Source organism: Drosophila biarmipes, chromosome 2L, assembly GCF_025231255.1.
Source record: "Drosophila biarmipes strain raj3 chromosome 2L, RU_DBia_V1.1, whole genome shotgun sequence".
NCBI lineage: Eukaryota > Metazoa > Arthropoda > Insecta > Diptera > Drosophilidae > Drosophila > Drosophila biarmipes.
In genome coordinates, this window is record NC_066612.1 from 153,718 (window position 1) to 169,041 (window position 15,324).

Below are 15,324 nucleotides of genomic sequence, written 5' to 3' on the forward strand. Positions count from 1 at the left end.
AACTACTACACACGTATGTACATACATACTTATGAAGATGGAAATGTGCGTTTGTGATCGAATTTGGCACTAATGACACAAGCTCAAGGAGTACCAGCAAGTAGAGCATGGAGGCAAATAAATATTCAGATGCAACGAAGACAATAATACTCCCTTGAAGACCAGGTAAGCGTTTATATTATTTATTTCTTGAAATAATGATTGCAATAATGACAAGCACTAGCTTTATTCGGTTAGGAAAGGACTTTGATTAATCAGTTTACATTTGATAGCTTTGCTTTCTTTTCAGGCAGCATAGTTTTAGGCTGTAGAGACAAATTTTCTAAACTTGGTTCTTCTCTATTTTATATTTAAAATATTACCTATTGATAAATGAATATAAAGGTGTCCTAAAACTATTTTTTATCCTGGATCTATTACTAATCCATGGATTAATTGTACATATCACTCTGCCCATATAAATAGTTTTTAGTCCGACTTACAACTTGTTTTAGACTTGATGTAATATCTGTTACTTGGAGATTTATAACGTCCACTGAAATCCCGCTTAAATCTATTTTTCATTTTCCGGGGTATATGTTTAATAGTTGTACGAAGTAAAGTTAAAATATTTTGTTAACAGCTGTAGGACGTAGGCGAAAACAGGGTTGACTGCTGATTTTTTCAGCCGCTGTCTAATCATAATATACGCTGCGACAGTGAAAAGCAAATAGAAGCCAATCAAGCAGGTGAGGGACCACAGATAGTGCATGTTCTCAAAACCAAGGAAGGCTAAAAGGACCTTGGACTTTTTGAAAGAACAAAATATTTCCGTGTCCTCGCAAATTGTGTCGGCGCGTCCGTAGTCGTAGAGGGACGCGACTAGGCCTTCCATACCGTGGCGAAGGTAGCTAAGATGCATCAGAAACCTCATAAGGGGTGATATGTAGGTTCCTCCGCCGTACCCTATGCCGTATATAGAAAGCAGAATCAGGGGCACGGCGAGCACTGGCCCCATGAACATTGCGTTCTGAAAGAAATTTGACCTGATGAAAACATACTGGAGAGGAGTAGGTGCAACATTGCTTACCACCAAGCTTAATCTACTGGAGATCAGTAAGCCAAAACTATCCGAGGTTAGGGCAGTAACAAAAGCTATTGTAAACAACATGGCGAAGCGGAACCATTCAAGAGGTTGGCTGGACATTAAGTACACAATGGATAGGTATATAACTGCTAAAATAAACATAGATGGTAGCTTGGAGGAAATCATTGCAGCGTAGTAGGAGCTAAGTCGGTACCACTGGTTGTTGTACTCCCTCTTCAACAGATTTATTTCCGTGGGAACTGCAAAGAACGTGTTGTTAAATAGACATACATGTTCGAGGACAGATTTAGGCACTTACAGTATAGGAGCACTGGCATCATAGGCAGGTACAGGTATGCTATCACAATCGTAAACATGAAACCGAAATTGAAAAGCGCTTTAGAGGCCGAGGTACCCATCCCAAAGTAGAGCGACCCCACCAGTAAGGCAAGAACGATGTTCATGTAGAATTTCAGCTTGATGTACGACTAAGGAATCAAAGACATTTTAAAATGGCGTTCCTGTGCTTTCGCTTACTGCACGTACCTTGTCTCTCCACATTTGGGTAAGCATTCGCATTAAAAGTAACTTGTACTGCATCCACCAGTTACACTTGGCTTGCAAAAGCCTTGGACTGATCTCCTCTTCAAACTGGTCCATTTCGTAGTACGAAGATGCTCCCGATGTGGTGTCGGTTTTGGTGGGTGTCATTTTCCCTTCCTCTGATGGAGGAGTCCATCGCGCAACCTTGCCGTTTTCAACGGCCTTTACCATTGGCTCGTGAAAGGAATTTCCATACTCGAAGCATGCCACTTCGATGATGAAGTCTGCCGGGTTGTAGGTTATTGGACAGCGCAGCCCCAGGTAATCCATGTAGGGAACAATATTGCACCCTTTTCCTTGGTAGATGCACTGGCCCTCTGCGAGGACGTAGACTGCGTCGAGCATCTCGAAGATTTTAGCGGATGGCGTGTGGATTGAGCAGATCACAGTGCGACCCCCGGCGGCCAACATTTTCAGTAGGGCAATGCACTGGGAGCTCGATAAATCATCCAGGCCACTGATGGAATTGGTATAACATTACTTTATCTTTTAATTGTTGTTGTAAACTCACGTCGTGGGTTCGTCTAGAAAGATGACAGGCGGGTTGTTGACCAGCTCGAGGGCAATGCATAAACGCTTTCTCTCACCGCCCGAAAGCTTTGGAGCCATGGTGTTCCGGGATCCTTTTAGGCGCAGCATTCCCAAAATTTCGTCTATCTACTCAGAGTTGGAGATAACAAAAAAAGGCCAATGTTTTAAAGTCAATCTCACCAGTTCTAGTTTTTGTTTAAGATTGAGTTCATTTCCCAACTTCAGGTTTGCCGCCAAAAGCATCATTTCGTGTACCGAAAACTGCGGATCCAAAACATCTGTCTGCGTATTCAAGGATTTGTTAGCCGAACATATTTTAGGAAAGAACTCGTACCTGCATTATGTATCGGGACATTTTCCGAAAGACTCGCATATCCCGCGGACTGTTGTTGACCGAAATCTCACCGGAGTTGCTGACGGCGCTGGTGTAGAAAATTAATTGGTTATTAGGAAGTGGGTTGGTGTGTTGCGTTTTACCCGAAACCCGCCAAAAGGTTCAGCAGTGTGGTTTTACCAGCTCCTGAAGGTCCCATTATAGCAGTGAGCTCATGAGCGTGGAACATTCCGTTGACTCCCCGCAAAATAGTCTTTGTCTTTGCAGCTGCAGAAGGGGACGAAAAAAATAAGCAGAATTATCGCACTGAATACTAATCTAATTCATTGTAAGGCAACGTTGCGCCTATTGGCATGCCTTTCAGCGCAGCTAATGTGGAATTAGCTGGAATAATTGCCCTTTAATATGTGCATTTGCAACATCAGAAAACAAGCGGGTTGTGGAAACGGCAATTACTTTGGGAATTTTGTCCAATTATCATTCTTAATAACCCATTATCAGACACGAATATAATCTTTTCCAATTACCCAACCGTAATGATCATGAGCAGATCGTATTAACTCACCATTGGTCTGGTCGGGCACGTCATAGCTCAGTTCCGTGAAGTGCAAGTTCACTGCAGGCCAGGATGGCAAATACTTAAGTCCATTGACCGACCGAAAGTCCTCCGAATGGTCGGGCTCAAGGCTTATGGCGTTAATGTCGCTGCTGTATTGAAAGGAACTGTTTTGGGAGGTTGTGCTGCCCCTTAGGCTGCTGGCAGTTTGCATCTTGATATTCCTAGAGAGGGTCGTTGTTCCGATCCGATGTCATTGCTCCTAAAATTGAGATATGCGAAATTTTTGACAACAAACTTAAAAATTTCACTTCGCCCCTTAATCACTATTAAAAATGTACTTAGTTTACAGCTCGCACAGCGTTTGGCTTTTGTGATAACCTTTCAATGCGGTATTCGGTCGTGTTACTGGAATCTCTGGCTGTCATTTAATGGCGCAGATTCATTTGTACAATGAGAATCAATTAGTAAGCAACATCGTACAAAAAAGTTAATAAGTTTCGTGGTTTAAACCAGTTTGTCAAATTTATCTTCGCCGTTTCACTGGCTACTTTGAGTTGAGTTAAATTTAAGCGGCAATTTCATTTTGCTTAACCTGAGTATTTGCATTTCTAAAAGTACATACGCGTAACTGCGATCAGGAATAGCGCCCTTCCTTCGTTGTGGAATCAATTCCGCGCTGACCGAAGAACCTTTTAAATGAAATTCATTTCCCCGACTGAACCGGGAATGCGCGATCGATGTCTCTGCGCGCAGCCCGAAAACGAACTCAGATTTTCAATTGATGGAAAGCAGTACACAGTACACTCACGACTGACAGCCTGCTCGAGTTCTGACCGAATGACTGGCTGTCTGATCGAGCGGCGGCGGTCTGGAGATCTGGCTATTTGCCGACCGAATCTGGGTGTGGGGGGAAGAGCAAATGTCACGGAGTGCTGATGAGTAGCTTCAGTAGGGCCCAGTGAACAGAGACTGGGCACTCGATTGGCATTTATCGCGGTGCAGGCACTGCACCACAGCCAGAACTTTCGGAGAATTTCAAGTGTTATCAGCTCGTGGGCCAATCCATAGCGGAAGTTTTGTCCGGTGCGAGATTCGAGACGCCAGCTGATGGGCGGCGGACAGTGCGGATGCGCAATCTGGACGCTGTTGCTCGCTGTTCACTCTTTATCTTTTCTTGACTCACTGATTGCGGGCATCATGTTTTCGCGACCGAATCGCTTTATCTGTGGAAAGCATTTAGCGGCAGCGTATGAATACAAATTTAGTTGTGAGTCGCTCTTAAACGGGTGCGTGACCATTGGCCCCCACTTTTTGATACCCTCTAAAAATAACTCGGGTAGCGAAGCGGGCGGACTGGCGAATACTCCTGTAAGTTGCGCCTAGAAAGGTGTTAGCTCGAGTCTAGGGTACTTGATAGGCGACTTGTGGGCAGAGTCTTTGTGTTGTTCACTTTTGACCGTTGCTGTGTGAGTAATGGCGCATGTAAATGCATTGAAGCGGCGAATGTTGAACTTTGTTTCGGCTGGTGATACATGATCAACCATCCTACATTGTACGAATAAATATACGTATGTGTATATCTAAGAAGTACTAGCCCATTTCAGAAATATAATTAACATTCGCTAGTGCTCGTGCAGTTATCAGGGCAAGTGCTTCTCTGTAAATAAAGCAGATGCGTACGAGCTCTTTGAATTTTAAGCTCTCAGAATTGTCGGTATGGGCTTGAGCGCTTTTAAGTCTTGTACTGATAACAACTCCCTCAGTTGACCCAGAAATCGATTGAATAATAGACTTTGCTCGTGCTACTTAGAAGCGTGGTAAACACTAGTCTAAATTTCTGTCGTACTTGTGTGCACTCCTGCAAGCACTCTCACATTCTTTCAGTCGTTCCCGAGTGGTTCGGGTTCAACGAACGCGCTTAGATATAGCCGGCGAGCTCTACGATTTGCAGCTGCGTAAATGCACCACTCACTGACATTGGAGCTGGAGAGGGTGGATTGGCGGAGCAATAGGGGGCACTTACTCCACTTTCTTTTTGCAGTTGCTGCTGTCGCTGGCTTTCCACTCTCTTTCTCATGGCGGCAACCGCGGCGGCAGCTAGGAGGCGTCGACTTGTTGCACCTGCGAATGAAATTGTACTGAAAGCGAGTGCAGGAAGAACGCAGCAGTGACTGCTACTGTTAATGCTAGATTTACAGAGGCGACGCTCAGTGCCTGGGCAGAATTCTTCTGCCCTTCTGGGTGGACACGCAGCGACTGGTTCCTTAGCTAGAGAGGCGGAATAACTTGTTTTGCAAGATTTTGCACTTGACACAAAAGGATACGGCCGGTCTATTTATATCGATTCCAGTTGGCTGGTCAATAGGGGAAATAGCGATGATGTTTCTTAGGGCTTACGATTGTAGCCACAAGTCAGAACTATGTGAAGCACTTTGAAAAAACAAGGGATTTGTTTTAAATTGCATGCGAAACTCTTCTCTTGCATGGAATTGCAAATTAATGCAAGTTGCCATTACGTAAATATATATTTTAAGATAAATTGCAAAGTCATTGAAACCGCGCTTACAAAACGCATGGCGAATACTATTGCAGTTCAAATTTCCCAAGACATGTTTTTATACCTCCTATTTGGATAATTTTTTTGGGAAACTTTGAACTTAAAGTAGTTATTTCACTTTTTATTTTTCTCGGTTATCAACATACTTTAAAGCTGAAACTACATACATCTCTTTTATATTTTGAGATAAATCGCAAAGTCATACCCCTTTGGCCTTACCTAATAAATATGTTTTGCAAAGTATGGAATGACTCATTCCGGATACACTAATCATGAGAAATATATATATTATTACTACTCAAAAACTATAAAAAAGGCTCACTCGAGTAGTATTTAGTAACAGATGCTGATTTGGGTGAAAGATGTTCAACTGCATTCGTAACGTTCTAGACAGCTGACACGTCATAGAACATTGGCTTGCATCCGAAATATTTGTTTGGCAATTTTGAATGAAACAAAACTCACTTTGATCATTTAAAACCGGCTCGCATTTAACGGTCGTTGAAGAACCCGAGCTATTGTTTCGTTTTTCCGGCAGATGGCGCTCGAAGAGCTTTAATAGGGAATAAATGCTTTTAAACGTATAAGCAATAGAATAATCCTAACTTGTTCCGCTATAAAAACCTGTAGTAGTAATGTTTTGTGTATAATTTCTTTATTTCCTCCAAGAATGCAATCTTTATAAATACAAATGTGATTATAAAATATGTATATGTTGCAGACACTTAAATACCATCTGGATTTATCATAAACCTGTATTAAAAAGTTGGTATAAAATAATTACAAGCGGGCTTAAAGTACCTTGAATAAAAATATATGTATATTGCAAGGATTTTATTTGTTCAAGGACACAAAATGTGTATTAAAAGGTTTTTATTCACAGACATTTACAAAACAATAGTTAAATACATATGAAAATGTATTCAAATATTATTATCTTTTTTGGCAAAAACGTGGGTTTTTTGTTTAATAACTTATTTCATTATACGATTCTTATATCGATGATGTTGTGCTACAGTGATTTGGATTGTTAAATTATTGTAAGATTTTGCTACATCTGCGGCTGGAATCAAGCTTAATTAAGGTGTGAAATCTCCTTGCACTCGTTTCACTTAAAATATGAATTTCGCAACTAAAAACTAGGCAAAAATAAATTGTATAAAGGTAAATGGTTAAGAACAGAACCCAAGACGCTTTGTTGAAAACTAAATAGTAGGTACATAGAAAGCTTTTAGAACCGAAAACAACAAAAGGCAATAACGTGCCTAGCGCACAGTCTTCAGCTTCCAGCGCAAGAACAGATACGCCGAGATGCGCAGCACCACGAAGATCGCAATTAAGGCCACAATGTCCAAAGTAAAGTTGGCGTTCTGCATGTCCAGTTCCTCCAGCGTCGTAGTTGGCGATTTGAAGTGGCAGTAGACCTGGAAGCACCTCAGCTTCTCGCGGCCGTACCCGTAGGTGGCCAGAGCAGTGCCCTCAAATCCGTAACGGATATACGACAAATATGTGATCCACCTCAAGTACACTGGTATAGCGTCGAAGGAGACAAAGAAGCCGGAGAAGAGCAGGAAGGGCACGGACATGACAGGGGCCAGGAACACACCGTTCTGCACATTCATGGCTGCACCGACCACCAGACCAACGGACTGAGCCACAAACGAGATGAGGAGGCAGGCCGACAAGAACATGGAGAAGCGGAAGAGCTCCCACGGTTGCGAAGTGAAGTAGTAGACGATCGACACGTAGATAACGCAGAAGATTGCCTGGAGGAGAAAGTAACAAGTTATTAGATACAGTGGCCTCCATAAGCCCTTAGTGAAACTCACTTGAAACGGCAGATCCGCCACTGATATAGCCAGATAGTAGGACTTTAACGAGTACCAGCGATTAAAGTTTTCCTTTAACAAAACGGGCATTTCTAGCGGGACTGCGGACGATACAATTATTAGTTACCGAAAGGCTGTAGTAAGCAATATAGTTTCATTTACATGATAAGATCGTAATGGTCATTGACGTGTACATGAGGAAAAGCATGTTGAAGAAAAGGAATCCCAGATTGCTCAGCACCTTAGCTCCATCATTGCCGATGTCATAGTACAGGGCACCGATCAGGAATCCAACCAAGAGATGGGCAAATAATCGAAGATACATAAGGGTCTGCAGATTAGGAAAACGAAGTGGTAAGTCAGGCCATAATTCAGTGCTAATAAGTCTGCTTACCCAATCGCGGTAGCTGAACAGTAGGGTGCGCTTGAGGACCACCCAAAACTGGTGGAACTGCGAGGTCGGATAACGCTCTGGCGATGTGATCTCCTCCGTGAGCAGGGCCGTGGTGCAGTTGACGGACTTCTCCACGTCGATCATGGCGTCTCCCTTTTCGTTGGTGGTGACCAACGCGGAGCTGGTATTGCCCTCCTTGACAATATCGTTGACCATGCCGTTCAGCAAGCCGTTGTTGAGGGTCAGATTGTCCTCGTACTTGCTGCCGCTAACGTTTGAGGCGTCGTTCTTGTCCAGAATGGCCTTCAGGTTCTGCACCTTCACCAGATCGTTTCGAGCTTTGAGCCCGGCGTAGTCCGCCGCCGAGCGGATGTCCCGCTTGCCATTGTCGATGGCGTCGACCAGTTTTCGGGTGTGGTCGCCATGCTCACCGCAGGAGACCTCAATGACGTAGCTCGCCGGGTTGTGGTAACTGGGGCACTCCAGATTCAGCGTAGACAGGAAGGGCACTAGTTGCTTGGTGCTGCCCTGATACACGCACTGACCGTCGGCCAATGTGTACAGCTGGTCGAACATCTCGAAGAGGCGAGCGGAGGGCTGGTGGATGGTGCAGATGACGGTGCGTCCGCCGGCGGCAAGCATCTTCAGCAGATGGATGCACTGGAAGCAGGTGGAGCTGTCCAGGCCGGAGGTGGGCTCGTCAAAGAACATTATGGGTGGATTGCTGACCAACTCCAGGGCGATCGATAGGCGCTTCTTCTGGCCGCCAGACAGATTGCGAGTCATCGTGTAGCGGTGCTCGCTCAGGCTGAGGGTCAGCAAGATGTCATCGATCTGGAAGAGACAGCGGCTTGTTAGCAGGGTGGTAGTAGGTTTTATTTTTGATCTATTCAGTCGCAATGACTTGCTAGATTTTCTGTAAATAAATGTTTGCAAAATATACTACTCAGAACTGGTTCTGATCAAGTCAATTTGGCTAAAAATAAACTTGTCATCTGGAGAGGAAGCTGAATAATTAAACTTGTCTAATTGCCAGACTTATTTGACTCTGTCTCGATCCCTTCGCAACTTACCATTGAATGCTTCTCGGGCTTCGAGAACTTCTTGCTGAGCTTTAGATTTGTCGCCACTGTCATGGCTTCCTGGACGGTGAGATTTCCGTGCAGCTGGTTGTCCTGCATGATGTAGGCGGACAGTTTGCGGAAAGCGCTGAGGTTGCGCTCGGCGCCGTTCATGGTGACGCTCCCTTCGATGCTCGAGGTTCTGCAAGTGCAATTGAAAAGGAAAAGTCAGTTGTGTGGATTCCATAACTGGATCCCCCCAAAAGTCCTAATGTCCCCCAAGTCCTAGGCTTACCATTTTGCTTCCAGGTTCGGCAATCGTTTAATCGGACTGTTATCATGGGCAAAGCTAATTGCAAATAATCGGACGGGTACTGTATTGTGCACATCTACGCGTGCTTTTTGCGGACACTTATTTTATATACAAAATATATATGTGCACGCGATCGGACAACTTGAGTCCGAAGTTCAGCAAGCTAGTAGCGTATTCTCCCTCAAGTGTTCAAACTAATAAAACACGACGACAATGCCGAGCGAGGAAACAGCAAAGCGGAGTGCTGATTACACTCCGGTACGATATATATATCATGAAATAACTTCCTGCGATTCATTCACCCGATCGTATCGATCTGATCGCTCCTGGTAACAACAGTAACAGCAACAACTGGGCAGGTTAATTGAAATGTTTATGATTATTATGCGATACAGCAAAATTTAGCGTTTTCCATAAACGAATAAAGATAGGGCTGGCGAAGGGAAGTCGCTTCGTATCGGATCAGTGTGCGTCGCGCATAAATTATATAATTACAGAGAACGCAGAGCGTGGAAAGGTCGGCGGTTCAAGCGCCAAGGGAGGCAGAGAGCTTATCAAGTCGCTATTATTACTGTTGATAATACAGGGCTGGTTATGAACACACTCTCACTCGTTTCGCCGCATTCTCGTGTGCTGGCGCAAGGTCAGATTCGACGGGGATTCGGATTTTAGCAGCTACTTGATGTGAATGCGAATTATCAGGCCCAGCCCAACTTACTTGTAGCCGGACAAAATGTTGAGCAGCGTACTCTTGCCAGCGCCCGACGGTCCCATTATGGCTGTGAGCTCTCCCGACCGGAGGCGTCCACTGACGCCCTTCAGAATGGTCTTGGCATCTGTAATAAAAGGCACGAAATTAGTGTTTGGGCCAATCTCTTTTTGAGACTAAAAATAGTTGGCGGCTTGATTGGTTGTACGTCATTGAGCCAAGTGCGGCAGTCGGCTGCGATCCGCTAAAACTATCAAATAAGACGCTGCACTGGTCATCAGACGAGCAAGTGTATAGCCGATAGGTAAACAAAATTTGCGAAGACTGACAATCAAAAGGCATAACTCGGTCATTGGCCCCTCGAAGTTTTTCGACTTCCACCTCCACCGCCATTCGGGCTTATGAATTCAGCCAAATGTATGACTGATGCTTTTAACAACCGAATTCCAACGATTCAGGAGTCCATTGAACAACTGCAGCCACTCCCAAGGGGCTTCTATAATTCGGAATTTGGTTACATAAAGCAAACAGCCCCATCAAATCCATCGAAACGATCTTTGGGAGCGAATTCCTCGTTAGTTTTGGTTACCACTTTAAAGATGGTCGGCCTCAACATCGGTAATTTCGCATGTGGTCTAAATGGAACTGTTCAGATGCGGAAGTGCCTTATCACCATCGCATGCCTATAAACCAATAGATTTGCACGGCTAGCCATCTGCGCTTTACGGAAAATGCTAATAAACCCGTTTTCATGGGGGCACGCGCGTTGCTTGCCGGCTCTCAGTCTTGCCAGAAGATGGATGAAGCATTTCATCGAGATCAGATGGTGGCATACCAACATCGAGGGCTGTGCAGTTTGGCTTCGAGTTTGTGGGGCACCGGAGTTATAACTGGCTTTAATAGTTGCTCTTAAGCGACCATTGCGAAACATTTCAATTTAGGCGTGCCATAACTCCGACTAGAAAGCACCGTGACCCCTGCAGAAGTGAAACTTCATATTTATTAAGCTCTTGCAGGGGCCGTTATTGTTTTATTAGTCGGCTTACTTAATACGCCTCACATCGAAAGCTGGCACTGAACCTGCCAGCTGTCGGATGGCGACTAGCTAGTCGCAGTCGTAACCACTAGCTACGCAACGTCTCGCAGTGAACCGCAGCCTGAATACTGCCGGTACTTGCTTGCCAGTCGCTGTAATGCCACCAAAAGTGGGGCCACGCTTGACAAACGTTAGTGCGACGCTAAGGCCATCTCGCAGCTCTGATGTTTATGGCCGGATTGGACAAGGGCCGCCGTACAGTTTTCTCAAGAAAAGATTGCGCGAAACAAGCCCCAAGGCCAGTGCAGTCGCCTTTGTGAATTTTACTCTCCAGACTCGCCCGTACAGTAGCACTTATAGTTGAGCATCCGAGAACACTCGCAGGTACTCGCCTTTGCCTTTTTGTTTACATTAAAGTCGCAAAGTTAGCTGGCCAAAAACAGCGCGAATCTCATCGGTTGCCTCACAGCTACAGCCACAGCCACAGCCACTTTGTTTTGTATACATTATTAGCCCACGAACTTAGCACGTCTCTGAAGGCGGCGTGCCATCTGCAAATCTTTTGGCCAGGTGAGGCACACTCACTGGCCAGTGTAAATACGTCTATATATTCGCATATTCTGAACGACTTAATTGGGTTTGATGGCCGACCTTTGAATCTTGTGGCAATTTGCGGCTGTGCAAAGTTCAGGCTGCTGCCGCCTCCAATTACTTTCGCACTCGGCCGGCCCAGCTCGTTCGCACCGGCCTTAAGCCGAAAACAGGCTCTGACAGTCTCAGCCGGGATGCACCGAGCCGTTATGGTGGCTGACCTTGCCTCTGTTCAACTGCGTCCGGGGCAAGTCCAGCTACCCGATTCGCACCGAGCGGAGTGGGTTCCGCGGCTGAGCTTTTTATTGATTGACGGACACCTGAGAACGAAGCAGCTGTACCCTTCGAATACCAAATTATTGGGAGCACTGTAGCCGTACCATCATTACCAATTCAAACTGCGCCACTTCCGCGGATACAGTGCGCCCTCCGCTGCACCAACCCCCCGTGCCAACCCCCACCCCACCCTAGCTAGCTATCCGGTTATGACAAAACCCTAATCGCTCTGCTAACACATTAAGCACAAACCGCGGCCAAACAAGCACTCAAACTAGAAAAAACAAACTCTCACTGCGGTCCGCCAGCATAGAATGTTTTGCTCATTAGCAGCCCCAGATCCGAGTGACCCCCGTGCTGCTCCACCCATGGCCCAAGATAGATACACACAGACACGAGTGCAGAGAGAAGCGCCAGTACACGGCTCGCATTCCAGATGCTTGGGCATCGAACCAACTTGTTGAGTGCCCCACTGGGGAAAAGCGTTTGTGAGGGCAGTTGCTCCGCGGCTACTGGATGTGATTTTGATGTATTTGTCAGGCTTATCGCTGTGGAACCCACTGAACTTTGGCCCTGCCGGCCTTGTGTAACTGGGAAGCGGGTCCGACTGAACAACGGCGGGTTACTCAGCGCTAAAATCCGAAGTTCTGCCCATTGCTCGCAGTGTGACAGCGCTGATACTGCGATACGGCTGCCAGAAGAACAAAGAAACCAGAAACCAGCGCGACGCGGAGCGCAGCTGAATCAAACAAGTAAAACCCGCTAAAGCCAGGGAAGTGCGTAATAGCAACCGAGCACTGCGAGGAGGAGCTCCCGCGGCCCATGTGGGGGAGCACCACTACCCAGTCCCCGGGAGCTGGGCCCCAGACACAAGGAAGGCGAAAACAGAAACGCAGAGGGGAGGTGGGGAGGTGGGGGCCAAGGTGTGCAGGTGGAAATATGCACAGTGTGCACATGTGAAATATGGGGGTACTTACTGCTCCGGTTTCCTTCCTTGACGCGGTACGTCAGATTGTGGAAGGCCAGATCCACCGCCGGCCGCTTGGGCAAGTGCTGCAGGGTCTTCGGCTGGGCGGGCACTATCTGGGCCTTCAGCTGGCCCCCTCCGGCGGAGCCCAGTCTGTTGTCGTTCAACAGATTCGCATTATCGTTTTTAGTCATCTTGCCAACTAGTCAGCCAGTCAGCCAGTCAGCGGTCGGGGTTAAAAGCAAAATGCAACCACTGTGCTGTGTGTGTATTCCTCGTAAACTTTGGCTCTGACAGCAGTACTGCAGCCCCTGCTGCCCTTCGTTCCCGTTTGGGTTTGCGTTCACGTTCACGTTCTCGCCTCGATTCCACCACCGTCTGTCCGGGGAGAGAAATTTTCCACCCGTCTGCTCGAAACGGAACTGCCGCTTCTCGAAAGGTAGGACTTGACTCGCTCGCGCCGCGATCGCAACTGAAATAAGCAATTGCGGCAGTGGAACAAAGCCAGAAATCCAAGCGACCGCTGGCAGAGCGTGCCATCGCACACACTCTCGCAGCCCCAGTGCCCGACGACTGTGGCCAGAGTGGGACGGCAGTAGGGCGCCAGTTCTGGCTCGGATTCTAGTGAGAGCGAGAGGCGGTGGTGGCTCTCTGCTCACCCCACTCTCTTGAATCCAGCGGATTCTTCGGCAGAATCTTGAACACACCTGGGAAAAGCGTCTAATCGTGGGTTTTCTCGTGGGCTTCCTACCCGAAGGAACATGCCACCCACTATATCGAACTGGCCTTGTGGAAAGTGTTTACTAGCCAGTCATGCTCGTCGATGGGGACGTATACCAGGCAGCATAGTGTTCCAACCCGATTCGCATGGCCTCGGATCGCAGGTGGAAGTAATGAGCTCTGGGAAGCTAAGGTGTTTGACTTATGCTATTTGCAAGTTACATTGCAAGTTCATGGCCCGGGACTTGCTCATGACTCACGAGTTATGGCCGGGCTTATCTAGGGGTGTCAATCAACACCTGATAAGAGTCTTCATTGGGCCGATAAAGGGGCTGTACTTTGGTACCATTTAGTATGTGCGGGAAAGGAATCCAATGGGTGCTACTTTCGATTGGGGAACGCGGCTCTAATAATACTCGTTAGTGGTAATTGTGTGTTTCGTTCGCAGGGCAGCAAGAAATGCCATCCGTCCTTCACACCGAGTCTGACAATATGAGCGCTTTTAATGGTCAGCGTTTGGCATGTGGGTATGCCGCCAGCTCCCTAACTATATGTGGCATGAGGTCATTTGTAGCGCGTTTTTTTCTGGGGCGTGGGAGGTCCTTAAAACTTGGCTCCAAGAACTGTTTCGGAGAATAAATTAGTTTGAATGTTTTCCGTTAGGCGAAGTGAGAGCAGTATGGGGCGTTTTATATTGCAATTTAATCTCATAAAATGGGGTGAGACGAGTTATCAGAACCACAAACCTTTTGACCTCAGCTTAGTTGTTCTAGCTATAGATTGCAAGCTGTTTGTATTTTTCCTAAGCCGATCGAGTCTAACCAATTGCACTTGGTGTGTAAGCAAGAGCGTAGCAAAAACAGCTAAGGAGAAACCGGTTTTTTCGTACTTTTCGTATTTGGTTTTAAGTGAAAAGCGCAGTGGGCCCACAAATGGCAGACATTTTCAAAGCGCGACCCCGGTTTACGTGATTTTTCCTAGTTGAGTTTCTGTGTTTGTGCCATAGCGAACAGGAATAGAGTTTTGCCCGCTGTGCCAGTTATGCTAAAATAGTGAGCTTCCATCGACATTATTTCCCGGTGACTAATAGCGTGGAAATTTCTAAAGCTCGGGGTAATTCAAATCACGGAGACCAGTGATTCGCAGGAATGGCAAACCGGTTGTGCTTCTTCTATCACTTGTTGAATTCGATTCATTGAAGGTGCTTTCGTTGGTTGAGCTAATTTGTGCGGTGCATTTTGCTTATGACCCCTCCTGGTTAGGCTACTCACAGATTATTGTTTTCCAAGAACTGACTCCAACAGTACTTGCTCATGGTGCCGAAACCTCAACACCCGCAAAAGCCTCCCAAGCCGCTGCTTCGAATCAACAAGTGGGCTTCGCCGAAAATCTGAAACGCAGGCCGTAATACCAGTGGACAATCGGAAACCAAGCCGAACTTAGCAATTTGCGATTTTGTGGCTTTATCCGAGCCAGGCCGCATTCAAATATGCACTTTGCTGACAGGAAAACTTTCGTGGATTCTTGCGAAGGAAAACTCGAGCCGGCCATCCAGTGGAAACGATGCCACGCAACTGGAAAAGCGTGGTACGAGTGACTGTGTGATGCAGTCGCTGCTGTGCTATGGTGGAAATTCGCACTTACACACGCCAAACACAAGTTTCTCCCCTTCTCCTTGCTTTCTTTGTTATGGCAACCTGAAGCTCGGCCAAGTTATGTCAGCCGGCCAAAACAAAAAGCTTGCTTCCCGCCACTCGGCTTTGTTCGGAAAACCGGCC

General features: G+C 46.5%; 2 protein-coding genes across 4 annotated transcripts; both read right to left on the bottom strand.

The window, feature by feature from the left end:
• Positions 1-485: 485 nt before the first annotated feature.
• Positions 486-5,259, bottom strand: LOC108036859 (ATP-binding cassette subfamily G member 4). 3 transcript variants are annotated; one of them, XM_017113233.3, is made up of 10 exons: positions 5,117-5,259; positions 3,100-3,352; positions 2,678-2,801; positions 2,535-2,622; positions 2,381-2,482; positions 2,181-2,326; positions 1,613-2,126; positions 1,386-1,554; positions 1,070-1,326; positions 486-1,009 (listed from the first exon to the last, which is right to left on the bottom strand). In XM_017113233.3, exons 2-10 carry the CDS (start codon positions 3,302-3,304, stop codon positions 581-583), a joined length of 2,034 nt encoding a protein of 677 aa, XP_016968722.1. In that variant the 5' UTR covers positions 3,305-3,352; positions 5,117-5,259; the 3' UTR covers positions 486-580. The 3 variants fall into 3 exon arrangements, with proteins under 3 accessions (XP_016968722.1, XP_016968721.1, XP_050741005.1); XM_017113232.3 differs by lacking the exon at positions 5,117-5,259 and adding an exon at positions 3,716-3,948; XM_050885048.1 differs by lacking the exon at positions 5,117-5,259 and adding an exon at positions 3,432-3,446.
• Positions 5,260-6,283: 1,024 nt separating this feature from the next.
• LOC108036851 (ATP-binding cassette sub-family G member 1) lies at positions 6,284-13,309 on the bottom strand. Its single transcript, XM_017113223.3, has 7 exons — positions 12,837-13,309; positions 9,966-10,083; positions 8,947-9,136; positions 7,874-8,707; positions 7,642-7,810; positions 7,480-7,580; positions 6,284-7,416 (listed from the first exon to the last, which is right to left on the bottom strand). Exons 1-7 carry the CDS (start codon positions 13,018-13,020, stop codon positions 6,916-6,918), a joined length of 2,097 nt encoding a protein of 698 aa, XP_016968712.1. The 5' UTR covers positions 13,021-13,309; the 3' UTR covers positions 6,284-6,915.
• Between the last annotated feature and the right edge of the window lie 2,015 nt (positions 13,310-15,324).